We start from the raw sequence: 26,845 nt of genomic DNA, 5'->3' as shown, positions 1-26,845 counted from the left end.
TATAGGAATGTATGGGAGTCAAATCGCAGCTCTTCATAATTCTTATAATTTTAACCGAGAAAGAACAAAATTGAATATTCAAGCAAAAAAATATAAATGTCAAATTGACATATAATTTTGACGTAAAATGTGACATTTAGTGACGTACGAGACATGACACCTTTGACAGAAGAAAAAGTTATTTGTATTGTTTGGTACGACATCCACGAAAAATCTGGGAGTTGCTGCTGGTGCGTTCGTCCAAGCAGATGACCACGTGGTGGTGCTGCTGCCGACGCCCCGAGGATGCCTCCGAGATGCGTTGCCTAGACTTCTCACATCATTCCCTACATGACGTTCCACCAGATGTATTTGAATTTGAGCGTACTCTCGAGGAGCTCTATCTCAATTCCAATAGAATTTCCGATTTGCCGCGCCAACTCTTTTTATGCTATGAACTGAGACGCCTCTATCTCCAGGATAATGATCTCGTGAGCATTCCCGCCGCAATTGGGGCCCTTTCTAATTTACAGGTAATTTTTTTTTGTCTTTTACCAAATTACGAAAGCATGGAGGTACGGTTAGTACACTATCATCAAGAATTTTTTTTTCGTTTTAGCAAAGATTTTTTTTTTGAAGTAAAATCAATTGGTTTTAATTTTGGAAAGGTACATTCCTCATCTTTCTAAAAACTAGTGGATTTTTGAAAAACGGTTAACCTGGCTTCAAAAATACACTCAATTTGTGCTTTTGCAGAAACTTTTTGAGGGTAGTGTACAACAGTACCTACACAAAATTAAATAAATTTTATTTAACATTTTAGAACTCATTAATTGATCTATTTCCTTTATTTTACAGACGATTGACTTGAGCAGAAATTCCCTCTCAACAATTTCTGATGAAATACGTAAATGTAAGAATCTCCTTGTACTGAATCTCAGTGGAAATTCCTTAGGGCGTCTTCCTGAGGCCCTTACGTGCCTTCTCAATCTCCAAGAGATGTACCTCAATGACACATTCCTTGAGTATTTACCTGCAAATTTTGGACGTTTAGCTGCACTACGGGTATTGGAACTTCGTGAAAATAATCTCATGACACTGCCAAGAAGTATGGCAAGGTTGCAAATGTTGGAGCGCATCGACATTGGTGCCAATGAATTTACAGAATTACCCGAAGTTGTTGGGCATTTAGCCAATTTAACTGAACTCTGGATTGATGGGAATCGCATACGGCGGATCTCTTCGAATATAACAAATTTACGAAAGCTCCAGCATTTTGATGCAAATGGGAATTTACTGACTGAACTCCCGTGTGAAATTGGGGTTTGGACAAAATTACTCGAACTTAGTTGCTCAACAAATGAATTGGAATTTTTACCATCATCCATTGGGAATTTACGTTGTTTGGTTACACTAAAACTTGATGAGAATCAACTGCAAGAGCTCCCAGATACCATTGCAAATTGTGAAGCTCTCGAAGAATTAATGGTGAGTCACAATCAACTACGTAGCCTACCACCAACAATTGGTCTTCTACGTCGTTTACGTATCCTGTCGGCTGATGAAAATATTTTGGAGACTCTTCCAGAGGAGCTATGCTCGTGTACATCACTCTCCATATTAAGTGTTCGTAGCAATAGACTCCTCTTTTTACCATCAAATCTGGGACATCTTACCAATTTACGTGTTATCAATACTGTAGCCAATAGGCTAACGCACCTACCCCTGTCACTGCTAGGTCTGAGGAATTTAGCAGCAATTTGGGTGTCTGACAATCAGAGTCAACCCCTTGTGCCGCTACAACGGGAAATTTGCTCCGATGGTACAGTTAGGCTCACATGTTTTATGCTTCCACAAACTGGAGCACCCACCCTGGCACCTCCAACACTTTCAACGTCATCCCGCAAGATTACGTTTCGTGAAGCGAACACAGGACAAGATTCCCCGGGGAAACTTTTGCGTAGCCCAACGCCATATGCAAAGCAATTGCGTCAAATGGCAACTCATAGGAAAATAATGAATGTCCGAAGGGATTTTAGGGTAACACCTGGGGGTGATGGTGTTGAAATTAAAATAGCCAGAGTAGCACCAATTCCCGATCGTACAACATGGATGTTTGGGCAACATCACAATCCAACTGTAATGCAAATCTCACTCCCTGGAGCAGCTGCACAAGGTATTAGTTTAATTGCTGAAGATGGTGGGCTGTACATTGAGGCCGTTCAGGGTGCATCAGCTGAATATCTAAGGCCCCGTGATAAGGTGCTCGATGTTGATGGCGTGGATTTCACGAAAATCACCTTAGAACAGGCACACCATCATCTCAATACCAAGGAGCCCATATCACTTATGATCTCACGTGCATAGGTGCGCGTACCACCCCCAGTGAGTGTTGTCCTACAAAAAAAGGAAAATTAAATAATGTATACACAAAGTCTGATTCACACACATATAATGTATTGTACATTTTACGCAATAAATACTATACCTGCCAAATTCTACCTGTATTTTATTATTATACAGATATTTTCTTTTTTACTTTTCTCAGCATATTAATATTGATTAATTTTAATACTTTTTTTTTCATATTCCTTTAATGTAGGTACTAATAAAAAATTCATTTGAAGCAAAGAAAAAAACTCTCAAAGCGAAATCCACTGCAGGATGTAGGTATGAAGCTTTTTTTAAATGCTTCACTTCTAGATGATAAGTAAATTCTAATGCAGATGATTTTTTTTTATGTGATATTGAAGATGAAAAAGAAATTCTTAGCTAGAGGATGAAGCAGAAGACAGATTCGAGTATATTCTAGAAGTTGATCGAGAAACCCTGTTTGAGTACATCGAAACTGAGGACCTTTTAGCAGTTAAGTTCTGTAAGGATAATCAGCTCTGATTTTTATCTCAATCACACGACCTAAAAATTTAACGAAATAAACGCGAAAGGGTTTAAAAAGATTACAGAAATAAAACTCAATTGATTTTTTTTAGTATTAAGTGTATTTTATTTCGTTTATTTTGTCTCATGGTGTGTTTTATTTATTTTTTTTGTAAATTTTTTTGTTGTATTTTAAATCACATTGAAAACGTTTCTTTTATATCATCTCAATTGTAATATAGTTACTATTGGTAAATTGTTAATGCTAAAAACACTAAAATGCTAACTGAAACTCACTATTTCAGTACTTTATTTAATATTAATATATTTGCTGTGTTACAATAATTGTTTAATAATTTTAGTTTTTTTTTTTACTTTTTTTGTTTAATATTTATCTCTCAGGTTTTTTTTTTGTATATTCCATCTCATCTTGATCATTTACTATTAATAATATTTCCAAAGTTTTCTTCCTTTCTCTATTCTGTTTTGAAATATGAAAAGTAAAATTGTGTTTTCTTGTATTTTGCCTTTTTTTACTCAATATTTTTTTTTAATATATCAATATATACAATTATTATCAATGCTTTTTTTTAAATTAGAAATATCTGTTACAATGGATTTTTTTTATTAATTCAATTTCTCATGTCTCATCTGTGTATGTTATGTAATAATAATATTCCTTTACTTAATACATTCTAAGAGTAATTTTATAATTATATATTTCTCATATTAATTTTATTTTTTTTTATTTAGCTTTATTTTATCTTTATTACGTCTCTCAATTTCCATCATATTCATGCGTAAGTTTAAGGGCTTTCTTCTTCTATGTTTTTTTTTCTTCTTTTAAATTCAGTTATTTTGAAAATTAGATAAAAATTATTTTAAACATTTCAATTTTTTCTTTAAATATAAAAGCTTCTTACCATATTAACTTCGCTTTTTTTCTCTTTATAATAGTGAATAACAGGTCCTTTATTCTTTAACTACTCTCTTATATATGTATTTTTTTTAATTCACTTTCTCAAATGTTCTTTTTTTTTTCTTCAAAAAATTTAGTTACTCCCATTAAACTTTACTGAAACAACGTTTTCTTTTTTAATTTTATTTTTTTTATAAAGAAAGGAAAATTATTCTTACATTTTACATTTGGATAAGTTCTTATGATTTACCAGAGTGCACTTGTAATTTAAATTTAATGAAAAAAAAAATAAAAGAATATAAAATTTAGAATTTACTAGATTAATTTATACTCGTGTTTTTACTTGCAATGATTTTGCAATATTTTAAAATTAGATAATAGTTCTTGTAGTTTTTTTCTTTAATCAGTCAGTGTAGGAAAACAGAAATAAAGACATTAATTGATTCCATTGTTTCTCTAGAAAATAATACAAGAAAAGATTTTTTTTATTTTGTAACTTAATAAAAGAAATTAAAAAAAAATTAAAGTTTTCAACTAATGAGACATTTTGTAAACGATGAAATAATAAGTTTTAATAATATGTAGTAGGTATAAAATGTGTATAATAACATAGATTTTTTATAACGACATATAGATTTGTTAGAAGTTTTTTTATAAGTGTAGGTAAGGTTTATTACTATTATATGTATGTTTGTAATACAGTCAAGTTCGCACAGTAGGACAGCCCAATATTACGAGCTTGACTGTAAATACGCCCCCTGGTAAGTCTGAAGGATTTCTTAAACACACACACACACATATATTTATTTTTTTTTTAATTTTTATTTATTTATTTTTGAAAATCTCTCAGACATCCTATAATATGTATATAAATTTTCAGAAAACAAGAAAAAAAAAGTATGTAGGTACCTATAGTTTATAACTATTGTCCTTAAAAATGTTTCACATTCAAATTATTTTAGAATAATAATTATTAAACGAAAAAAAATATACAAAATTCACTTAAACTGAATCATTGGATTTATTATTATTATTTTTTTTAACAGAGACAAAAAAAGAATACTTAAAAAATTACTGTGTACTTTAAATTAAACAATTAAAAAAAGAAATGAATCATAAATCATTGAATTTTATTGCAAATTTCAAACATTGGTAGTAAGCAAAAGGAGTTTATTCAGTGAAATATGAAAATTTTCCTGATTTGTAGAGCATTTAAGGCATGTTTTAGTTCGCCAAAGAATGTATTTTTTGTGGTAAAAACAATGTTTTAAACACTTAAAAAGACAAAAATGTCGACGTATTTTTTGGTCAATCTTTGACGGATTTTTTTCTACAAGTTCCCAATTGAAAATTAAAAGTTTCTTTTGCAATTTCTTAAGTTCTGTGTCTTAGCTGTTCCACGAATAAGGAAATTTTTCATATATCTATGAATATACTCCTTTATCTTGAGTCAAGTATCTTTCTCTACTAATAATATACTTTCTCTTAAATTTTTAATCAGTTTGTGCTTACTGCTCAATTTTATTAAACTTTTTTTTATATTTTAAAAATAAAAATTTTGATATAGTGATTTGTTGGTCATCCTTTTAGTCAGAAAAAAATCTCATCCTTATTACATCCTATATGTGTGTATATAGGCAATATGTATGCCATTACGCCTACAATTTTTTGAGCGATTTTTTATGATGTCAAAAATGGGTTAATAAATCTATTTTAGTAGTAGTAGTAATAATAAAATCAATCCAAATGCCAAGCAAGTGGGTTAAGTCTTCTGATGCTAAATATATATTGTTTCATTTTTTTTTATTCTACGTTTTTTTTTTGAAAGGCAATGTATACAATAATACTTAATTCTAATTTATAATTCACATTTATTTGTGTGTGTGTGATGACTTCATTTTGAAAGAAAAAAAAAAGAAAATCCTCCTACTACCAGGATTCGTATTGTTTTGTTTTAACGAAAAATTATTTTTGTATAATATATGTTACCTATATATCCTCACATTATATTTATTTTAAATCAATAATGTTTTTATTATGTTAAATTATCTTGTTTATCTTTGTTGTTTTTTTTTCTTTTTTTCATTTACCATATCATGTATAATTAGTGTTTATGAATATAATGTTTTTGATTGTTATTTTTTTAAACTCCCTTTTCGGTGCATTTTTTTTGTTTGTTTAATTTTAATCATTTTGAATTTGCCCCAAAATATCTCTCTCTCTCTGCTTCTTCTACATTAAAGATCTTATGTGGTATCTCACTCTACCTTTCTCCATTCCTAGGCGAATATTTCCCTACTTTCTCTATTTTATGTACTTATATATGGTTCATCTTCTATTTTTTTTTCTTCTTTTTTAATTCCCGCAAATCATTTACTTTTCATTAATATTTTTTTCTTCTTCAAATGTTTCTATTATAGGTATAATATATTTTTCTTTTTTTTTCTAATGAAAACATTTTTTATCGTCTAAGTTGTTTGTTTCATTTTTAATTTTTGTATTTTTTTTTGCCTTAATCCATCATTTCTAGTACATAATTCATCGCAAATTGATTTTACATTATGTCTCTTCTTCTTCTAGTACTAGTTAGGTTCTTTTTTGTTTGTTTGTTTAGTTATGCTCTACAATCTTAGTGTTTAGTCAATATCTATATAGTGCACATGATTCTTAAAATATGTGGCGGTTTTTTTTTACTAAAAGAGAAAACAATATTAAATCGTCTCATGTGGGAATTTTGAGTGTGGAATTTCTTGATAAGAAGAAATTCCACATTAGCAATCCCATTTATATACTTAAATCTCCTGAATACTATTGTCACATTTTGACCATTTTCGCATATTTTTTTCTTTCTCTAAATTGGATCCTCCTCAAACATTTTATAACAAAAAAAATATCCTTTAAAAAAACTTTTTTTTTGAGTAAGTTTGCTATAAGGGGGGGTGGGTTACACTAAAAGTTCTCATTTTATATTAAGGGCTAAATGCATCCAGATTTAAAGAAAAAAAATCCTAAAGTGTTATCGAGTGTTTGGGTTTTTCTTTCATGCCTATCAAGTTATGTGATATGCTTAAGTGGAAGAAATCTTAGCATTATGAAAAAATTCCTTAAAAATATATACCCCTTTCTGTGTAATTTCTATCCAAGTTTTTATTTATTGTTACTTTTCATTTATTTAAAAATTATTTTGCCTCACACTATCTTTGAATTACGAAAAAATAAAATGAAATAAAGAAAATAACTTACGCGCAATATACGCATTTTATATTTTTTTCCTTGATTCACTTTCATCTCATTTAACTTTTACCTATATGTTCTTTCTTAATATTTATATACATTTAACTAGTTTTTTTTAATCTTCTTTTTTATTGTAATTAATTTTACTTTTTCATATTTCTCACAGGTCAAAAAAAACTCAACAAAGACGTGAGTTTTCTTTCTACTAATTTGTAGTTTTTTTTTGTTATTAAAAAAAAGTATAATATTAAATATTTATATCTAAACAAACAGAAAAACTAAGATGTGAAACATCTAAAAACAAAGTAGTGTGAGAAATAGATTGACATTTTTTTATCAAAAATTTTCTATTTTACTTTTTAAAAATTTCCATTTTAAATTCTATTTTTCTATCATTCCACATTTTTTTTTGACCTCTTAAATGACTATATCTCATCAAAATCTCACGATTCCCCTTATAAATCAACAAATAAGATATTTTATCTAATTTATTTACACAAACACAGAATATCAAAAAAAAAGAAAAATTAATGCAAAAAGGATTGACTTATAGAAATATTTTTTTATTTGTTTTTAATCTCAAATTGTACTTGGAAAAATATAACCTTTTAACCCCTTATAGCCACAGACTCTTTGTTTGAGGTTGGATCCTTTAATGTCTAAGTTCCGCAAGAAAAAAAGAAGTAGTTTTTCCCGAAAACAAAATAATTAAAAAAAAACTCAATCTAAACATGAATGCCTTTATCACTCAAATCTCTCTCTCTCTTTCTCTCTCGCTAAAATCATCTACTCAGTAACTCTTTTGTTTGCTACATATAAGCACATTTTCCCGCAGTATTTTGGGGAGGGGGTGGGGGAACAAGACATAAAAAAAATTGTTAAAAAAAAGAAACAACCAAATTCTAAAACAGCTCAAGACGTTGAAATTCTCCGGAGCTTACATGACGAAGGTGTTTGTTGAGGACTATGGGGAAATGTTAGAAACTGCCCTACACCTCCATAAGAGTTTAGTATTGCTTCAGAAACTCATCTGAGAAAAGACAAAAAAATATCATTCATTTTTGGCTTTTAATTAAAACCAAAAAAATGTGCGATACTCACCCTGTGGTTGGGGAACAGCATAGGGTGGTTGAGAAGTGGCTTCGTTGCCGTATGTAGTTCGTGTACCATATGATGTTGTATGATCATTTGTATAATTCCCTAGGAGACCAGTTTACATGCGGGAAAAAAATTCCCATAAATGTTTACAAATCCGACTATATGATTATGTACAATTAAACCAAGAAAAAACAAAAAATGTACTCACCATATCCGGATCCATAGCCACCATAATCGGAACTAGGTTTAGATGCAGAATTAGCAGGGCCACCAGGTGGCATACCAGCCGTAGGACCTGTACCAGAAGGACCCCCTGGACCAGACTGTGTCCGTGGATACATATCTCCAGCCAAGAAACGATCAGCCACTAGAAAACAAAATGTAGTAAAACTTAGTTTGCGTTTTTGTTGAGAGAAGAATGGGGGGGGGGGAGACTTACCTGAGCCACCTGTTCCAGCGCTATTTTGAGGCATATTCCATGCATTCCAGTTACCACCACCAGATGCACCGCTTGGTCCTGTGGTCGAGTTATACATATCTATAGGGAGAAAATAAGAAATATGTATGTATAGTTATGTTATGTTCCAAATCATGTTTACCAACTCATTAATAATAAATATACCATAGCTTCCATAGCCTTGAGTTTGCTGCGTGGCATAATTATTTCCCCACTGATGAGGTGGTGGGCCCTGGGGTCCAGGTGGTGCACCCCAACCCTGATAGGATCCGGGGGCATTTGGTGTCCCATAGCCAAAACTTTGCTGCTGTGGGGATGTTCCCCATCCTTGATACCCCTGCATCATATTTGGTGCACCCATAGCAATATTTAGTGGTGGTGCATTAATTTGTCCATTGGGACCCTGTAGCATACCCATAGGAGCCCCCTGTGGTGGACCCCATTGATTGGTTTCAGCGCCACTATTGATCTTATTGGCTGCATTACCGTCACGTGGTTCGGCTTTTTTAATTTCAACCTTTGAAAAAAAATATAAATATTTAATGCTAACGATTTGATTTAAGAAAGAAAGAAAAGGAATATTTTACTTGTTTTCCATTTAGATTGATGTAATGCTCATTCGTAACCCGCTCAACACTTGCTTCATCTTCAAAAGAGAGAAAACCAAAACCGCGAGACTTCTTCTTCTCTTGATCGTACATAATGACAACTTCCATGACTTTGCCATAGCGTCCAAAGAAAACACGCAAATCTGTTTCTGTTACATTAGATGGTAAACCACCCAGGAAAACCTACAAAGTAAAATTAAATTATGTATTTGATTTGAATATACAATTGATTATGTATTATATATGTATAAATTAATGTGTATATGTATAATTTACCTTGGGGTATCCACCACCCTTTTTCGGTTTCTGCAGGGTACGTGGGTTGCATGGCTTTGGATCAATGGTTCGTCCATCGAGATTGTGGGGGCCACTTTGCAGTACGTGCGTTACATTCCCCGGATCGGCAAAGGTTACAAACCCAAATCCTCTTGAACGGCCTGATTCGTTGTTTTTCATTACAACGCAGTCAATTACATCTCCATAGCGAGCAAAGTATCGCTGGAGATTCTCCTGCGTTGTTTCCCACGACAGACCACCCACGAAGAGTTTCCTTTAATAAATTAAAGAAATAATATTTATAAATTAGATAAATTTTTACAGTTTCAGCATAGGGAAAACTTATGGAATTTACCCTTTCTCGTCGTCATCCATGTCTTGAGTCATCCGCATATTCCCCAAGTCGCGATGGCGTCTGGTGTGGATGAGCTGTGAACTGAAACGTGGGGTCCGCTCGCCGGGTGGCCGTTGCACTTTCACACCCACTGAGGACCACGTTGCGCCTTGCGACGTAATTCTCTCCTTCGGTCTGTCACCACAGCCACCACCACGCGGTCTCCCTGGCGTCCACGTCGTTCCTGCGTTCGCTTGCGCCGCTCACGAGATAAAGTGCCACACTTTGCGTGACACACCACCACCATGCAATCACACCTAATTCTCACGCAGTTGCGCGATTACTTTCAACTGTCGTCTGACTGTTGAAAAAAAATCATTTTAAAAAATTATATAGGTACCTATTTAATTGTTATTATTATTCAATTTTATATAGACATATAGCTATGGTAAGAAGTGGTAATTCAAGGCAAGGAATTTCTTAAGATCAATCCCTTGTTTTATTCCCCCTTTATGTATATTTAAAGGTTATAATTATTATTTTTTAATTAATTAACAATCCGGAGTTTTTCTGACTTATTTATGTTTTCTTGATTTTTTTAGATACACCGCCAAAGATTAAGAAGCTGGATTTTCTTCACTTATTTTTACCGACAGCAACGATTCGAATTTATGAAAGCTCTTCTTCAGGTACAGGAAGGAAAAAAAAGTATATATGTACGTACAATGTGGGGACATTGTTAACAGCTCAAAATTAACATTCAAAGTTAATAAAAGAATTTAATAAATATTAAATTTCTATTAGGTTCGATAATTTTAAATGATACCTAATAACTTATAAAATTCTTTAGGATTATAGATAAATATGCTTTTATTTTATTTGGAGGAATGCCCTTTTTTGCACATTATTAATATGAGTTTCAATTGAGGAAAGAAAATAAGGAAAATTTCTTAATCATTTATCCCTTACATTATCTCGTGAATTCAAATAAATAAAAAAATACTTTATTTTCTGAAATTAATTTAGTAAATTGTTTAAAGTATTTTAATTTGCCTTACATTAATACATTAATTTAAAAAAAAAAATTGAAGAAATATTTTTGAGACTAAAAAAAGAAAATCAAAGCATGCGTCAGTTTAAAAATGTCAAATGTGGCAGTTATTTCACCACCATTTTTTTTTTCACCTGTCCATCTTGTGTTATTATTTCACCCATACCATGGCAAAAACTGCCACGAATGTTAAGATGGACAAGTCAGTACTACAGATGATCACACCGGGGTGCTAGGGGCAAAGGGGTGCATGAAATTTTCCACACTTGCTCGCCTGTTGCCCACACACACGCACACAAATACCCAAAAGAAAAAAAAATTAAGAAAATGGGGCCAGCAAAGGATTATTTTGTACCTTAAAAAAACTTGCTGCTCAGCAGTGATGGATGCTCCAACGGTCACAAAGTAGGTGTTTTAGAGGCACCACAAAATCCACAGAGGATTACAAAATTTTCTCAGCAAAGATCTTAACAGAAATGAAACACTTTTCGGATTACAGGCTGTTTTCTTTTCCTTCTATACCACACGCAATTTAGATGGTAATATCACTCCCGCAATGAAAAGACAGCGAGAAAGTTGCCTTCTTGGGGAATTTTGGGTGTTTCAAAAAAATTTCTTCGCTCACAAAAGTCCCCAAAAAATCTGCTACTCACTCTCGCGCTCCTCGTTTTATTTTTCCTGTTTGATTTTGCTTACGTGGTACAGATATTAAGATTAAAACTTGATTAAGGAGATAATTACGATTTAATTTTACAATATTTTTAATTAAAACTGTTGCCTTAATATCTAAAAATATATAAATATAGTGCGTGTATGGTGCAGGGTTCTATTGGCGAACACACCACACCACAAGCGTAATGGCGACTGTAACAACTAACGCCGTCTTACATATTTCTACTGAAAATCATAAGGTCAACGTCACTTTTTCACCATAAATGTTGAGATATTTATCGATTAAAGAATTAAAATGTCGGTAAGACGTTGTAAAATACATTAATTTAGCACCCAAAATTATGTTTTAATCAGTCTTACTCACGAGTTTTTCTATTTGGCAGTATAACTACCAATGAGTCCAAGAAGGCATCAAAGGGTTAAAAAAAGGAAAATCTTGGTCTAGCAATTTAAGAGGACTTTAATTGCCACAGAAAGAAAAAAACTCAGACCTTTCTTGAAAATAATATTAATACCTATACAAGAAAAAGCTTAACCCTTTTACTACCAAATGGAACGACGATGGTTGGTGCTTATAGCGAAAACATTTTCTTTATTTTTTTCTATACAAATAAACAGAGTAGGCATATCAATTATATTTGACAAGCAAATAAGAACAACACAATTGTTTAAATGTTCTTCAAAAAAAATAATTAAAGACATGTTTTTATCAATATATATTTTTTTAATGTTTTATTTTAATCATAATTTTTTCTAAAAAATCGTTGCAAGTATGAAAAAGTTATATCGACATTGCAATTAATTTTTTTTTAGTACAAATGCACTTGGGAAGCAACCATGAAACACCATGGTGGTGTGTAGCCTCTTTGACAAGCTAATTTCTGGCAGTTGTGGGAATTGGGAGAAGGAATAGTAGTTTTTTGTTCACCGGGTGGACTTGAGAAAATCCGTGTGAAAGGTTCGTATGGCTTCTAAATAACTTCTTTTCCATCTAAAAGTGTACCTAAGATGTGTGGCTAAGTGAAAATGCAAAAAATCTTACTGATTGAATGCAGTAAAACTCCTATTTCGCTGAACCATCTTTTGGTGTAGTCAAAATGGAAACCATAATTTGCTAATGTCGTCTCTTTTTTTTTCAATGCGTTTTTCTGGAAAATACCAGGGGCCATTCATATTGTTTCAAAGCGTCTCACATCTCGTCTCCCTCAAAAAGGACAGCAAACCGCGCAAGAATGCAGTATTCACCTGGAATTCATCCGATGCATTCAATGTGAGTAATTTTAATTATATATGTACCTACGTACATGCATATTAATATAACAGACATTGAAACAAAAAATCCAGCAATTTAATTATTGACTACTATGTTTCATTGTACCACAAATATAATTTCTAATAAATTTTTATTATTAGAAAAAAAATCAAATAAGAATGATTTATTTTTAAATAATTAAAAAAAAAATCATATTGAGATTCATTTGTGGAAATTAAAGTAGGTAGTGTATGTATTTATGGAATTAAATGTAGTATAAAAACCAATTTTATTCTTTTTAATTAATTTTTTTATTACGTAAATATGTATATTTTTGCACAAAACATTTTTATCTATATTTCGAGGGCTACATATTAAAAGCAACAAAATTTATTTTATAAATTGACTTCTTAGTAAATAAAAAAAAACTATTTGATTTACTTTTTTCTTTAGTATATAAGTCTAAATAAAAAGTGATTTTTTTACAAAAATTTGCGGGGGGGCTTCCATTAGGTACCGTCGAGTTGACCGGTATGACCAATTTGAGCGTCGGGGCCCTGAAAGTGGTGGTGGTGGCGGTTTTGCTTTCCGGCAGACGCAGAAATATGACGCTATGAACAATAATCATGGCAAATACGGGGGATTTGGGCCGAAGAGAGATTTTGGGGGTCCAAAGAATTACGCCAATGAGGAGTTTAATAAGTTTCAACCAGGCTTCAAGGGACCCAATCGCTTGCCGCAAAAACCCTTTTCGAAGTCCCCACCAGCGACGAAGGAAGATCGTGCCAAGGCGCAGAGTGCTCGCGCAAAAAATCCAGGGCAAATGCTTGAGAAGCCCATATGGGAGAGTCTACCACCATTTCCGAAGGATTTCTATGTGCCGCATTCACGGGCATTGACTAGAACGGAGTCAGATGTTGCCAACTTTAGGCTCATGATGGAAATCACCGTTGCTGGCAATCGGGTTCCGCATCCCAATCAAAATTTCGATGAAGGCGGCTTTCCGGAATACGTTATGCGGGAAATTTCGAAACAAGGATTCGCTTCACCAACAGCTATCCAAGCTCAAGGATGGCCCATTGCACTTTCAGGCCGTGATATGGTGGGTGTAGCTATCCTACATTTTTTTTAATTGCTTGATTTTATTGTTTCGTTAAATTATCACTTTAAAGGTGGGAATAGCGCAAACTGGGAGTGGTAAAACCTTGGCGTACATGCTCCCAGCAATCGTACATATTGGACATCAACGGAAGTTGGGACGTGGCGAAGGCCCAATTGTGCTTGTACTAGCACCAACTCGTGAGCTTGCGCAACAAATTCAAACCGTCATCAGTGACTTTGGGATCCATAGCGAACCACACATTCGTAATACATGCATTTTTGGTGGATCACCAAAGGGGCCGCAAGCACGGGACCTTGAACGTGGAGTTGAAGTTATTATTGCTACACCTGGACGACTAATTGATTTCTTGGAGCGTGGTGTCACCAATATGCGTCGCTGCACTTATCTCGTCCTTGATGAAGCCGATCGTATGCTTGATATGGGTTTTGAACCACAAATTCGAAAGATCATTGAGCAAATTAGACCAGATAGACAGGTCAGCGTATTTATATTAACAATACTATAATCTTATAGACAGATCTTTAATGAGTTAAAAAAAAACACATTTTTTTTAGGTTCTGATGTGGAGTGCAACATGGCCAAAGGAAGTTCAGGCTCTAGCTGAAGATTTCCTCTGTGACTACATTCAAATTAACATTGGGAGTCTCAATTTGGCAGCTAATCACAACATTCGTCAAATTGTCGATGTATGCCAAGATAATGAGAAGGAATCCCGACTTAGTGGACTTCTGAAAGACATTGCAAGTGATCGCAGCAATAAAATCATTGTATTTGTTGAGACAAAGAAGAAGGTGGACGATATTGTTAAGTCCATTGTCAAGGAAGGTCATGCTGCAACAGCTATTCATGGGGATAAGTCTCAACCCGAGAGAGACTATGTCCTTCAAGAATTTCGATCTGGAAAATGTACCATCTTGGTTGCTACGGACGTAGCTGCCAGAGGATTGGATGTTGAGGACGTAAAGTAAGTTTTCCCACAATAATTATTTTTCTTTTACAAATCTATTAAACTTCTTTATTCTTGAAAAAAAAAATAGATATGTGGTGAACTATGACTACCCAAATTCTTCGGAGGACTATATTCATCGTATTGGAAGAACAGGTCGTTGCGATCAAGCCGGTACAGCGTACACTTTCTTTACACCTGCTAATGCCAGGCAGGCTAGAGAGTTGATTGCCGTACTTGAGGAAGCACAACAAAAGCCACCACAACCACTTCTTGAGATGGCTCAACGATCTAATTCTGGCATAATGAATATCAAGGCAAAGCCTCGCTGGCAACAACCCACATCATTCCCAATTCCCGGAAAGAAGCCACAATTTCAGCGACCCCTCATGGAACGTCGAGCACCCGATGGAGGCCCATCCATTAATCATGTGGTGGGTAAAAAATAAACAATTAATTAAAGATAAATGAAGTATGTACAATTTCTCTAATGAAATTTATTCCAACTATATATCCGCACAGAATAATCATCAGGGACCACCTAAAAATATTGATGGATCACCACGTTATGGTATGAAGCCACCACCTCCGCGTATGCAACAGCAACAAAATGGGAATTACGTTGAAAATGGTCCACCGGAGCCACAGCCGAATTATCAAAATTACAATAGTGGCCCACGTGGGCAATTTGCCCCAAAAGCAGCTGGACGTGGTGGACGTTTCTATCAGCAAGGATGGAATAATGGTGGTGGTGTCTTTGTTGGGGGACGCGGATTTGGTGGGCCACCCAATCCGGGGCGTTTCTATCAGCCACAGCAGCAACGTTTCCAAAATGCTGGACGTTTTGTTGGCTATGCCCCACGTGGGCGTGCATTTGAAGAAGGTAACAGCTCAGCTTCCAGCTCCAGCGGGGGTCCCGTTGAAATGTCCAGACCTGGTGGTGAGATATCACCACCAAATTATAGGGGTGGTTGTCCGGGAGCTGCTTCGCCGCAAGCTCCAACATACCCAATGCCCCCACCGACGCAGCCACCTTTTATAATTGATCCAACTGGAATCTCCAACATCATGAGTAAGTTTTGTATTCAAATTTTACATTTTTTTTTTCGCTTAAACTTTACAGGAAAATTATTATTATTATTATATGTATTATTTTTAATGCAATATTTAGCACCTTATGGTCAATACCAGATTGGACCACAAGCAACCCCATACTATCCCTATGCGCCACAAGCAGCTGCTGTCCAGCAGTAAGTGTGGAGAACGAGTGTTTTTTGGTCCCCTTTTCACACGTTTTTCTTCAGCCGCTCACATTATAGGGCTCCTTATTCGTAGTATATGTATGTAGTGGCAACCCTTTAATCCCAACATATATATCTTAAAATATATATAATTAGATAAGTTAGTTTCTCAAATTTAACTGCAGCAGTGGAAAAAATAATTATATATTATTAAATCATCCACACACACACACAATGTTTAGGCATTAATGAAAAATACATAATTTTGCTTAGTAATCTCTTTAGCTATATGTACCCTCCAATCCCAATTTGTCGAAACTTCAGTACTATACTATATTATGATGAAGTTTGAAAAAAAAGTAATTATATTCATGAATTAGAAATATATAATACATACCTAATTAACAAAAAAAATATGAATATTAATCTAATGTAATAAAAATTAATGGGAAAGAAGTTTTTAAGGAATATGCAAAATAAGAAATGAAATTTTGACTAATTCATTTCATTTTTTTTCTTTTCGTGGAAATTTATCAATAATATAATAATAATAATAAATTTATGACTTGTAGGAAAGGCAGAAAATTACTCGAGTATATGGTGTAGCTTCACATGTTGGTAATTTAGAATGGGAATATCAGGTAATTTATCATAGTGATGTGGTGCATTTACCTAGCTCGAGTTACCTACTTAGGATCCGGGGCATAGTCGGGGAGGAAAAAAATCCGGAAGTTCAAACTTCTCCATAAAGGTCAAATGAAATTATTTTCATGCTAAAACTTATATTTAAAAAAATTAAAACGCTAGAAAACGACAAACTTTTAAAAAAAACCGACAGCATATAAAAAACTTGATGGTTTTAAATATGGAATTTTCAAGGTCATATAAGAAACGGTCAAGCGTTAAAAATAGGTATATAAAACGTTGAAAAAGACCGTTGAACGAACGTCTAAAGCGTTTGTAAGGAAATGTTTCAACGTCTCACAACAAAAGATTTAAAAGACCGTTTTAAATAAATTTCTGGCTATGTCCCTGACCTAAACCGATAAATTTTAAACGGTTTAAGCTCTTTCAAATGCCTATACAAGTTTAAAAAGAAAAAAAAGAAACATAAAATAATTCTAAAAGAATTTATTTTTCTTTATGAATTTTTAACTTTTAACCATTTGGCCCTTAAAGAAATGAAAGAAATAATTATTCTTTTTGTAATAGATTAATAAATTTAAGAAAACGAAAGAATATTTATAGAACAAAAAATTATAAACTGTATGATGTTGAAATGCACTAAATGGGAGTTCATTGAAATGATATGAATTTTTTTTAAAAGTAATATGTACATAATACATAAAAGAAAAAAAAACATATCTGACCTAAATTGTTGGGTAAGCGTATCCAATTGAGACGATTTATTTCAATTTATTTTTTATACATTACATTTTTCCCTAATTTCCTATTAAAATCCTTTCATTGTTCTTTTGTTTTTAAAGATTTCCAAGACAGAGTGTTTTGTTTTAGGTTAATTAAAATAATTATATTGTATAAGCATAATATAGTATTTTTTACCATTTAAAAAAAAAACAAGATTTTAATGTGAATAAAACCAACAATTACGGTCAGAAATGATTAAGTTCTCAAATTAAAAAAAAAATAATAAAACTGAGAATGAAACTGAGGGAATTTAAGAAGAAAAAAAAATAGAATATTATTTAAAAAGAAAAGAAATGTTTAAGAACTACCGATAGCTTAAAAAAAGAAAAACGGAAACAAAGCACAAAAAAGATAAAATATAATTATAGATTTATAGATAATTCTGAAACAAACAAAATTATCGGAGCAAAAGAATTCATCTCTCGAATTCAAAGATATTTTCTTTTTAATTTCGTTCTTTTATGTCAAGTAGAGCAAAGAAGAATATTTGAATGGGGTTTTAAAAAAACAACAAGAACAACAACAAAATAGTTAACGTACAAATCTTTTTATCTCGAATTAACAGAATAAGATGAGGAGATGAGCGATGGACCAACAAATCGCCATTATAGATTAAAAAAAAAATTCCTTAAAAAAATGCAACGACTATAAGGACGCAAGTTAAGGTATTCGAGCACTTAACCAAATAAGAAATTACCTCCATTTCTTTTTTAATTACATCTTTTACTACGTTATGTTCTTCTGAGATAGGTAATAACTAATATTTAAAAAGAAAAATGAACCTTAATAAATGGAGAAGCAAAACAAATGAAGCGAATCAATTTTAATAAAGTAAAAAAAAAGAAAAATAATTATGTAAAACGCGAAGAAAAAAAAAGATAAAATTTTGCGTGCAGACAAGTTATTAGATAAATATCTGTGATAATTATTTTGATATTTTAGACGAGCAAAACAACAAGTGGAAAAGAGAGTTAGGTGAGGGAGAAAAGGGTTAAAAAGTGATGATAAGGGGTAAAAAGTAAAAAGTAACGCATGATGAATTGTTGAACTTTTTCCTTGTAATCAATCAACTCTATTTATTACAATCAACTACATTAGACGATAGATAGCTGAGACTGGATTAGCTGACGTAACCTTTTAACTAAAGTTTACACAAATAATTAAAGAGGGATTACGTGAGTAACTATAAATTTGAAAATGACAAGAAAAAGAAATATATTTTCTTCTTCTTTTTTTTACAATAAATTCTCTATGGTAGATATATTTTTTAATTACAAAAAAAAGAAAGTTTTAAAAAGTTGTTACTCACAAATCTTTTCTCTTGATCGAAAACTTATAGTTTAGAGGTTGAAAAAAAAAGTATCGCGTGTATGGAATAGCTAAAACAAAAAAAAACAAATTGGTATATTTAGGATGAAGAAATATATCGTTATAAAAAAGGTATTGTCTAATTAGCAGTCATTAAGGTGATAAGAAACAAATCGAGACACAATAATATCTAGGAATTTAAAACAAACAAAAAAAAAACATCAACAATGTGCTAGATTTGTGAAAATCTTGGCAACTAATGAGGCTCTTTCTCATTGGATTATTTTGCATTCATGGTGTTATATATTTTGGATCAGGGAAAAAAATCAATATTTCTTACTTATGAATTTTCTATTTTTTCTCACCCTTTATCCACGGGATATATGTGTCATTTTCTTCATAATTTCATGTCTTCTCACTCAGAACAAAAGATCGAAAATTCAAAAGTGAAATGAAGAAAATGGTGTAATTATGCCATAGAAAAAAAAGAGAGAGAAGAAACAGGAAATATCGAAAAGAGAGAAGATGACAGAAAGAAAAAAAAAGACTTTAGGAGGCTAATTTTTTTTCTCCCTGAGTGGAAATGGATAGCACCATTATTCATTCATTCATTTTAACATTTTATAAATAATAATATAAATGATGGAAAACATCTTATTTTATATAATCACGCGTCATTATAAATATTATATAGATTTTATGCTGTGCTTCTTTTTCACATAAAAGAACACATCCAAAGATTTTCTAACATCATTTCAAAGAAAACAAAAATGTTTACATGTACACATGTATTATTATATTATTATATATTACATGGGTAGTGTATGAGAGTTATTGGTTTTGCAATTTTAATTTTAAATTTACGGTCAAAAACTTTTTTTTTGTACAACTTTACAAGATGGAAAGATTAAAGAAAAAATTTCAACACTCATACACATCAATGTAACTTCTTTAAAAAACAATTACGACTTTTTTTTTTAAAGAAAAATATTAAATATTTATTAGAACAAATATATTTAAAAAAAAAACCAAAACTACTTTGTGAAAAAGAAGAAGAATTGATTTATTATTTTGGATTATTTTAATCTTCTTTTATGCTACAACAACAAGTTTTTCTTTTTGTTGTTATTTTGAAGATAGATCCAAAAAATAAATAAATTCTTCTTTTCATGGTAGTACCTACGATATAGCTCTTCCAGATTTTTAAACTTACTGTTAGAATAAACATTCCACCGTCTGGAAAAGATATTAACAAAGAAAAAGAAAAAAAATTAACAAAGTCAATTCATTTTATTTATTTTTAAAAATAAAAAATGGGATATAAGATGCCCAGCTAAACCCCACGAAATGATGTTAAACAATATAATTCAATTTTAGAATGAAAAAATAAATGACGAAAAATGAAGACCGTATAAAACAAAAGGCTCGTGATTATATTAAAGCATAATACATAAATGGATTGGAGATTCATTTTGCGCATAACGCGTGTACACATATTCCTAGAATCATTTAACTTTAAAAAAAAGAATGATTTTATTTTCACTGAAATGATTGATAAATACATAGCTTACCTTCATATCATGCAAAAAAAAACAATTTTTTTTTCGAAGGAAGATCATTTACTTAGGTGATAATGCCAAGACATGGTGATATGTTGAGGAAATTAAACAAACAAAATGACTGTTAATGTGGTGATTGTTATAAATGAATTAACAATTATTAATGAGCATTGTCATAGGGAGAAAAAGAAATATTTTTTCTATATTGAAAAAGGGAAGTTAGTCTTTTTTTTTTTAAATTTTCTTTTCGACGCGCCATAACGCGCGCCTTAAAAGTTACTCTGAAGCCATTTTTTGAAAGTGAATAATTTATTTGATGAATACTATAAGATAAAAAAAAAAGTACAAACACAGGGATGGGCGCATCAACCAATTAAAGCGTTAAAAAAAGAGGAAAAAAATCCCTTTTCCACTATTATAGTGAACAAAATAATTAATTTATCACAGGGATCAACTAATTAAAGAAAAATGGGGAAATAAAATCAAAAGAAAAAAATCGTTTGCTAAATTAATAATAAAAAAAATATTTATTAATTTTTGGGAAATAAAAGGAAAAAAAACAAATGATGAAGGTAATTTACTGAAACTAAAAAAAAGAGAGAAACAACACAGAAAATAATAAATGAAAAAATGAGAGATTAAAAGTATTTGTAAGTTAGTGAGAAAGTATTTAAAAAAAAAATGAGAGATAAAAAAGGGTTTTCACGCAAACTTTTTATTATTAATAAATTTTATTTCGTACATTAAAATATCTCATCGGACCTATAAAGTGTTTTATGAATCAAATATATTTGTTTATTCTTCTGTATAGGAGTTAATTGATTCATAAATGCTCACAATGGGGTCCGTATGGATCTGTGAATGAAGGAAGATGAGAAAGTCTCTGATAAGCGCATGTTTCCTAAAGCAAACATATTTACAAAATAAAAAGAACTTTTTTCGTTTAAAAGAAAAAGAAGAAGAGAAAAATTATCAAAAAAATCGATAAATTGAGTTTCCAAAGTGCATTTCTTGTATGTAATACAGTATTTATATATTAATAATAATATAAATTAGAAGAGATGAATGTATGAGGCAATCTCATAATTAGCAAGAAAAAAAAGAGATTGCAGGAGAGACATTTCAATAAAAACTTCTTTAGCAAAAAAAAAGAAGTGGGTATTGTTTATTTTCACTCTCACTCTTTCTCTGCAAATGACCATCCTTTTTTTTTCGTCAATGCTGCTCACCCATTCATAACACATTATTTAGCACTCTTTATTAATCACAATGTGTTTGTACAGTCATTCATTCATTCATTTATTTATGCAATTAACCCTATCGTGACAATAATATTGGTCCCGTAAATTTTATTTAACTTATCTGAGTCATTTCTTCAAATATCATTTTCAAATGAAAATATTTAAATGATTTATCTTTAACTGTTTGTGCTCTAATATTTCTAAGAAACCCTGTTGTTTTTTTTCTTTCTCTTGTAGCAAAATATCTTTTAAATAAGGTTATGTCCAAAGTTGAAATGATGCGAACATAATAAATTACCAGGCTGGCTGAAAAGAAATTTTTAAAGCGCTTTGGGAGGGCACGTTTTATGACCTTTAGTAGTTTCGCAAGCAATTTTCCTTACGACGTTTCGAATGTTTTATTTCCTCATCATCAGTCCTATAAAGTGTGGTACAATTTTTTTGTAAGTTTTTAAATTTGTTTTTTTATATATATTTTTTGAATTCATAATAGTTAATTAAATAATATGAGATAGAAAATTAATGAAAGAACACTTACAAGTAAAATTGCGGTCGTAAAAGGGTTAATCATCCTCATTCAATTTAGAATTTATTGATAAAGAGAAATAGAAAAGTATTGTTAGTTTTCCCGTCGACATGAGAGTGTTAGGTACTTTTGTGGCTCTTGTGGCACTCTCTATGCCTCCTTTGAATGGACATTTTGGGAAGAAATGTTCAATTAACACTCAGAAGCTTCTTTCACTACTCAATTTACTTTGCAATTCAACACAAGTTACAGTGACTACCAGAGATGCGTGCTATGGTTGTTTTTTTCGTGCTGGATCCCTAAATCCTGGTGATACTCAGGTATTTTTTTTATTTATTTATTTTTTCATATTTGAAGATTAAGGAATTAACTATAGCAAAATTCCATGTTAAGGTGGCACTTTTAAGTCAATGCGCTACAATGTATTTGGTCAACACATCCTATGCCCCATGTATTGCAACCTTAATGCAACCATCTGCGGTGTCATCATTAAGTCATTGCTATACCGGTCACTGTGCTTTCGTTCAGTGCATAAGACGCTTCAATAGTGCCCTCCTGGTGGATGAATGTATGACTCAAGCCCTAGCTACTAATCCCAATTTTCAAACAACACAAGCTGGCCGAATTGCCCTTCTTGGCAATGCAACAGGTTGCATTCTAGCACGTGCTCGATGCTCACAATTCAATCCAATCACCGGGGTGTATCAAGGAACAACTCTATCTGCTACAACATTGCAAATAGCACCTAATGGAGATCTAAGGGTTGTGGCTTTCCCTCCAAATCTTCCCACCGTTGAACTCTTTTGCTCAAGCAGGAATACTTTGGATCAGGCTGTCTATCAAGGGGCTATATGCTGATTAATCCATAAAAATTATTTATGTTCTTTTTTTTTTTAATTTACGTGAAACCTCATTGTAAGAAGGAAATTAAAACAATTCCACATAGACAATAAAATAGACGTTTTTTTTTATTTAATTAGAATGGGGAAGTGTACAATTTTTATTGTCTGAAAAAAAGTAAGGGGGGAGGGGTGAGTCAAGGGCCACATAGGGTGTCTTGAGGGGGCGAAGGGGCAGGAGAAAGGGAGGGGGAGTTAAATTTAATTTTTGGGTTCCTCTTGTCCTTTGCTGAAATCTGGATATTCCAACTTAACACCATCTTCGCATGTGAATTTGGGACAGCAGTGTGGGAATGGGGCTGTCTTGTTGGTCTTTTCCGTATCCAATTTACATTTGTCATTGGCCAACGGTAGTGGTCCACAATCCTCCACAAGTTCTAGCAATTTAGGTTCCTTATCGTCTGACACTACGCATGTTGAGCGTCCACAGAAAGGTGCCAAATCCCATGATTGACCACGTTCTATGGTGGCGCATTTTGTTGATGCGAAACACATGCCGGGAAAATCTGTAAGATGAATAAATATACATACATATGTAGGTATATGCGTTATATGTATAATACATAGTATTTGAGCTTGATCCCCAGTTGCAGTATGACCTTCTATTCTACCCAGTATGGTACCGCCCCCTTAAGATAGGAAACAATCCGTAAGACTTTCTAGGAAATTTATAATTCACGGTCATCAAGGTGTCGTGATTTTTTTTAAATTTAAAATGCTTTCTGGCCCCAGAATATATCTCACTGAATCGGGAAATCTTTTATATGCTACATACATACATATAGTGACGCAAAAGCACCCTTCACCTTTTCTCTTTTGTGTCTGATCGAAAGTCAAGGTCTTAATTTGTATTATATGTTTCACTTTCTTGACGTAAAACATGAATTCATGGTATATAGAATAGATTTTTTGATTTCATTTTAATTCTGCATAGAGGATTTGCGAGCGCTATAGCACTTATAGTTGCATTTGAACAACTAATCTTTATGTCTTTTACAGCAGTTTTTTCTTTGATTTTTTTGATGAAAAATAAAATCTCCAAGAATACTAACTTAACAAAAATAAATATCCCAAATTCACCATAAATAAATTCGATAAACAGACTAATTATCGTGTTTATTTATTTTTTTTTACTTTTGTAATCCCATCGCACAATGTGACGCAGATTTTTGTCTCAATCTCATTCAATTACTCAATGAAGAAATGGAATTGTACAACATGCCTTCACGCGACTATATGCTAGTATTACAACAATTGACCGGATGACGATGATTTCGGTCTCTTAAGCAACACATATTCTCTCAAATATTGTTCTTTCTGACGGAACACAACACGCTATATCCACTTATGTTTGTAAATTTTATTAAAACTCTTCTAGTAGCACAACAAAAGTAAAAAAAAATTCCTAATTTTTCTTAATGTTTTTTTCCCACCTGTGTACAATATTGGGTTTCGTTCAATATGGTTGCATTTAATTCTTTTAAATAAAAATGGGGTTTTTTATTAAAGATTTTATTCTTAATATTAATTTACTTCAGTGAAATGTTTACAAGAGTTATTTTGCTATTGTTTGAAATCAAGTATAAGCTTTTTGCATTATATTTTGTTAGATTTTGAAAATATTTAATGGAAAATCTTAGTAGGCTAAAGAAAAATGGTGCAGAGAAAATTTCGAAGTGTCGCTACGTAAATTTTCAGATAATTAATAGTTAAAGTAAGTAATTTGATTAAATTTATGATAAAAAAAATCAGAGGTAGATTATTAATGATTAAAATATGATTACCTATAATTTTTTTAGGGGAACAAAGGATTAAATTGAAGCTTTTTTTTTTAAAAGCAGTTTGAATGAGGATCTACGAAACAAAATAAGGAAAATATAGCGGGAAACATAACAATGGGCCTTATTCAGCGACCAAGAAACCCTTGAAATTCGCTTGAAATCTTGAAATTTCAGTACAAAATTCAAAGATTTCAAGGGTTACTTGGTCGCTGAATTAGGCCCAATGTTAGGTAAAAAGAATTGATAGATAAATTAAATTAGAATAATTAAATTAATAAATCAATTAATCAATAACGCTGAGTATTAAAAGAATTTTTTTCTAGAACACTGATATTAAGGATGACTTTTAGAACTTTTCACGTGAAATTTTAAGAATTTTCTGTTAGATTTTTTTTAAAGAGAGATTTTGAAATCACGCTGTGAAAATGAAAAAAAAATCCCGAACAAATCTGGGTTAATGTCCCACGCAATTTAACAAGTACATACAATGCTTATTCAAATAAAAATCTCCCAAAAAAAAGTGATTCACAATACACATATTTTAAATAAACATAATTTTGTGAAATATACTATATAGAACAAAGATGGATAAAAGCGGGAAAAAAAGAAATCCCCCTTGAAAGGCCGGCGGTCATTCTTTTCAATGGCAATTTTGGTACCAGAGTTGGCAAAAAAAAGTGTCATTGTCGCATTAGCATATCAAATGGATGAACAAAGGTGCGAAAATGCTGCGGAAACTGTGAGTGAAAAAGCAATTGTTGGGAGATGAAAATGCTACATATCTACATACATATGTATATAGTATATTATGTATAATAAAATTAGTTATTTCGACATGTAAATCACGCAATGCGACTGTTGCCATGCCCGACTAACTTTCACTCCGATCCTGAGAAACGAGACTATATGTATCTGAGTCATGAATATTCAGGTGTGAGAGGCCAAAAAAGTCGCTCGTTTCACCTTCAAATGCGATGTTCTTGCAAGCTTTTAAGTCCACCACAATTGTGTACCTCCAAGAGTCGCTTTGGGCAATTAGCGACTTTTTTTTTCTTTAATCTTCTATCTCTTTCTCTCCCTCTCTGGTAATTTATTAACACTTTGCACCCACATTTTCCCACCTTCATCATACAAAGTGTTCTTTTTTTTTCTTCTCTGTACTCATGGTTTTTTTTTGTTGTTTGTGATTTGGCAAATAGGTCGGACAGGTGATCCAAATTGGAAAAATTATTTATTAAACTAGTTTCACGAATGCACTTTTGGTGAAGCCAAGGAGAACAGCATTTGCAGGGAAACCTTGCATATATATGTATGTAGTATGTGTGTAATTTTTTTTTTAAGAAAGCTCATGAAGAAAAAGCAAAAAAAAAGAGTAAGAAATCACTATGTATATATAGTATGTGTATGTACCTCTGAGAACATCGGCGGGAATAAGGCGTTTGTAAATTTTAATTCCTTCTTCACCAGCAGCGGGTTTCGTGTCAGCCGCAAAGGCAATGGCAACCAAGCAGGAAATCACACACAACACCTTCATTTTCCCTTTTCTTGATAAAGAAAAATAAATTTATCCTTTATTTTTTTTTAATGGTTGATCCTCAAACCGAAAAAACGGTTACGAAACTCTGGTGTGCAAAACTCCACGCGCGAGATCTTAGGCCGCAGTGAAAGTGATATATCGTGTGAAGTGATCACTTAGTTGGTGGGTTACTTATATACTCAGCTCTTGGCGGGGATCGTCAGCTCATACATTGCCGTCTCTCTTTGACCACCACACATAACATAAGGGTTAACGAGAGCTACATGTAGACTCTGTGGAAAACTACGGCGCTCCCCCACCATTGGAGTAGCTTTTCGTGCATCCAACACGTGGGGTGACCCAACAACACCTCCACTAATATGTATACATATCACGTCATAGATCGCCGGGTACCTGTATGTAGTGACGTTTTTTTATTGTTATGTCTTTTGTATGTTTTGTTTTGATTTTAAAATAATAATATACACAGTTTAATGCAGTAAAATAAGAAAAAAATAAA

At 32.2% G+C, this 26,845-nt stretch overlaps 5 protein-coding genes across 6 annotated transcripts; 3 read left to right on the top strand and 2 right to left on the bottom strand.

The window, feature by feature from the left end:
• Positions 1–77: 77 nt before the first annotated feature.
• Positions 78–2,475, top strand: LOC129793913 (protein lap1). The gene is made up of 2 exons (XM_055834417.1): positions 78–512; positions 838–2,475. Exons 1-2 carry the CDS (start codon positions 249–251, stop codon positions 2,344–2,346), a joined length of 1,773 nt encoding a protein of 590 aa, XP_055690392.1. The 5' UTR covers positions 78–248; the 3' UTR covers positions 2,347–2,475.
• Positions 2,476–2,959: 484 nt separating this feature from the next.
• LOC129793915 (heterogeneous nuclear ribonucleoprotein 27C) lies at positions 2,960–11,721 on the bottom strand. Of its 2 annotated transcripts, none has more exons than XM_055834424.1 (9): positions 11,189–11,721; positions 9,804–10,143; positions 9,449–9,722; positions 9,152–9,355; positions 8,730–9,081; positions 8,547–8,645; positions 8,316–8,474; positions 8,111–8,209; positions 2,960–8,039 (listed from the first exon to the last, which is right to left on the bottom strand). In XM_055834424.1, exons 2-9 carry the CDS (start codon positions 9,839–9,841, stop codon positions 8,017–8,019), a joined length of 1,248 nt encoding a protein of 415 aa, XP_055690399.1. In that variant the 5' UTR covers positions 9,842–10,143; positions 11,189–11,721; the 3' UTR covers positions 2,960–8,016. The 2 variants fall into 2 exon arrangements, with proteins under 2 accessions (XP_055690399.1, XP_055690398.1); XM_055834423.1 differs by having other exon boundaries at positions 8,111–8,220; positions 8,318–8,474; positions 11,189–11,701.
• Positions 11,722–12,356: 635 nt separating this feature from the next.
• LOC129793899 (uncharacterized) lies at positions 12,357–21,513 on the top strand. The gene is made up of 8 exons (XM_055834391.1): positions 12,357–12,463; positions 12,668–12,775; positions 13,271–13,859; positions 13,930–14,355; positions 14,435–14,844; positions 14,918–15,260; positions 15,349–15,898; positions 15,998–21,513. The coding sequence occupies exons 2-8, from the start codon at positions 12,738–12,740 to the stop codon at positions 16,078–16,080; spliced, it is 2,439 nt and encodes an 812-aa protein (XP_055690366.1). The 5' UTR covers positions 12,357–12,463; positions 12,668–12,737; the 3' UTR covers positions 16,081–21,513.
• A 125-nt stretch (positions 21,514–21,638) lies between these two features.
• Positions 21,639–23,119, top strand: LOC129793907 (uncharacterized). Its single transcript, XM_055834413.1, has 2 exons — positions 21,639–22,449; positions 22,523–23,119. The coding sequence occupies exons 1-2, from the start codon at positions 22,240–22,242 to the stop codon at positions 22,985–22,987; spliced, it is 675 nt and encodes a 224-aa protein (XP_055690388.1). The 5' UTR covers positions 21,639–22,239; the 3' UTR covers positions 22,988–23,119.
• LOC129793910 (uncharacterized) lies at positions 23,073–26,502 on the bottom strand. The gene is made up of 2 exons (XM_055834416.1): positions 26,220–26,502; positions 23,073–23,534 (listed from the first exon to the last, which is right to left on the bottom strand). Exons 1-2 carry the CDS (start codon positions 26,341–26,343, stop codon positions 23,230–23,232), a joined length of 429 nt encoding a protein of 142 aa, XP_055690391.1. The 5' UTR covers positions 26,344–26,502; the 3' UTR covers positions 23,073–23,229.
• Positions 26,503–26,845: the final 343 nt, after the last annotated feature.

The sequence above is a fragment of the Lutzomyia longipalpis genome, chromosome 3 (genome assembly GCF_024334085.1).
Source record: "Lutzomyia longipalpis isolate SR_M1_2022 chromosome 3, ASM2433408v1".
NCBI lineage: Eukaryota > Metazoa > Arthropoda > Insecta > Diptera > Psychodidae > Lutzomyia > Lutzomyia longipalpis.
Note: the sequence above shows the minus strand (reverse complement) of the source record. Positions and strands in the feature narration are given on the sequence as shown.

Excerpts from the sequence above, each read along its gene's own strand:
- LOC129793913 (XM_055834417.1), top strand. The coding sequence starts at position 249 with ATGACCACGTGGTGGTGCTGCTGCCGACGCCCCGAGGATGCCTCCGAG. Across the intron at positions 513-837 it reads GGGCCCTTTCTAATTTACAG|ACGATTGACTTGAGCAGAAA; the intron begins GTAATTTTTTTT and ends TTTATTTTACAG.
- LOC129793899 (XM_055834391.1), top strand. The coding sequence starts at position 12,738 with ATGCAGTATTCACCTGGAATTCATCCGATGCATTCAAT. Across the intron at positions 12,776-13,270 it reads ATTCATCCGATGCATTCAAT|GTACCGTCGAGTTGACCGGT; the intron begins GTGAGTAATTTT and ends GGCTTCCATTAG. Across the intron at positions 15,261-15,348 it reads GCCCATCCATTAATCATGTG|AATAATCATCAGGGACCACC; the intron begins GTGGGTAAAAAA and ends ATATCCGCACAG.
- LOC129793915 (XM_055834423.1), bottom strand. The coding sequence starts at position 9,841 with ATGCGGATGACTCAAGACATGGATGACGACGAGAAAGG. Across the intron at positions 8,475-8,546 it reads CGCTGGAACAGGTGGCTCAG|TGGCTGATCGTTTCTTGGCT; the intron begins GTAAGTCTCCCC and ends TTTGTTTTCTAG. Across the intron at positions 8,221-8,317 it reads GGTGGCTATGGATCCGGATA|TGGTCTCCTAGGGAATTATA; the intron begins TGGTGAGTACAT and ends CCGCATGTAAAC.
- LOC129793907 (XM_055834413.1), top strand. The coding sequence starts at position 22,240 with ATGAGAGTGTTAGGTACTTTTGTGGCTCTTGTGGCACTCTCTATGCCT. Across the intron at positions 22,450-22,522 it reads TAAATCCTGGTGATACTCAG|GTGGCACTTTTAAGTCAATG; the intron begins GTATTTTTTTTA and ends TTCCATGTTAAG.
- LOC129793910 (XM_055834416.1), bottom strand. The coding sequence starts at position 26,343 with ATGAAGGTGTTGTGTGTGATTTCCTGCTTGGTTGCCATTGCCTTTGCG. Across the intron at positions 23,535-26,219 it reads TCCCGCCGATGTTCTCAGAG|ATTTTCCCGGCATGTGTTTC; the intron begins GTACATACACAT and ends TTCATCTTACAG.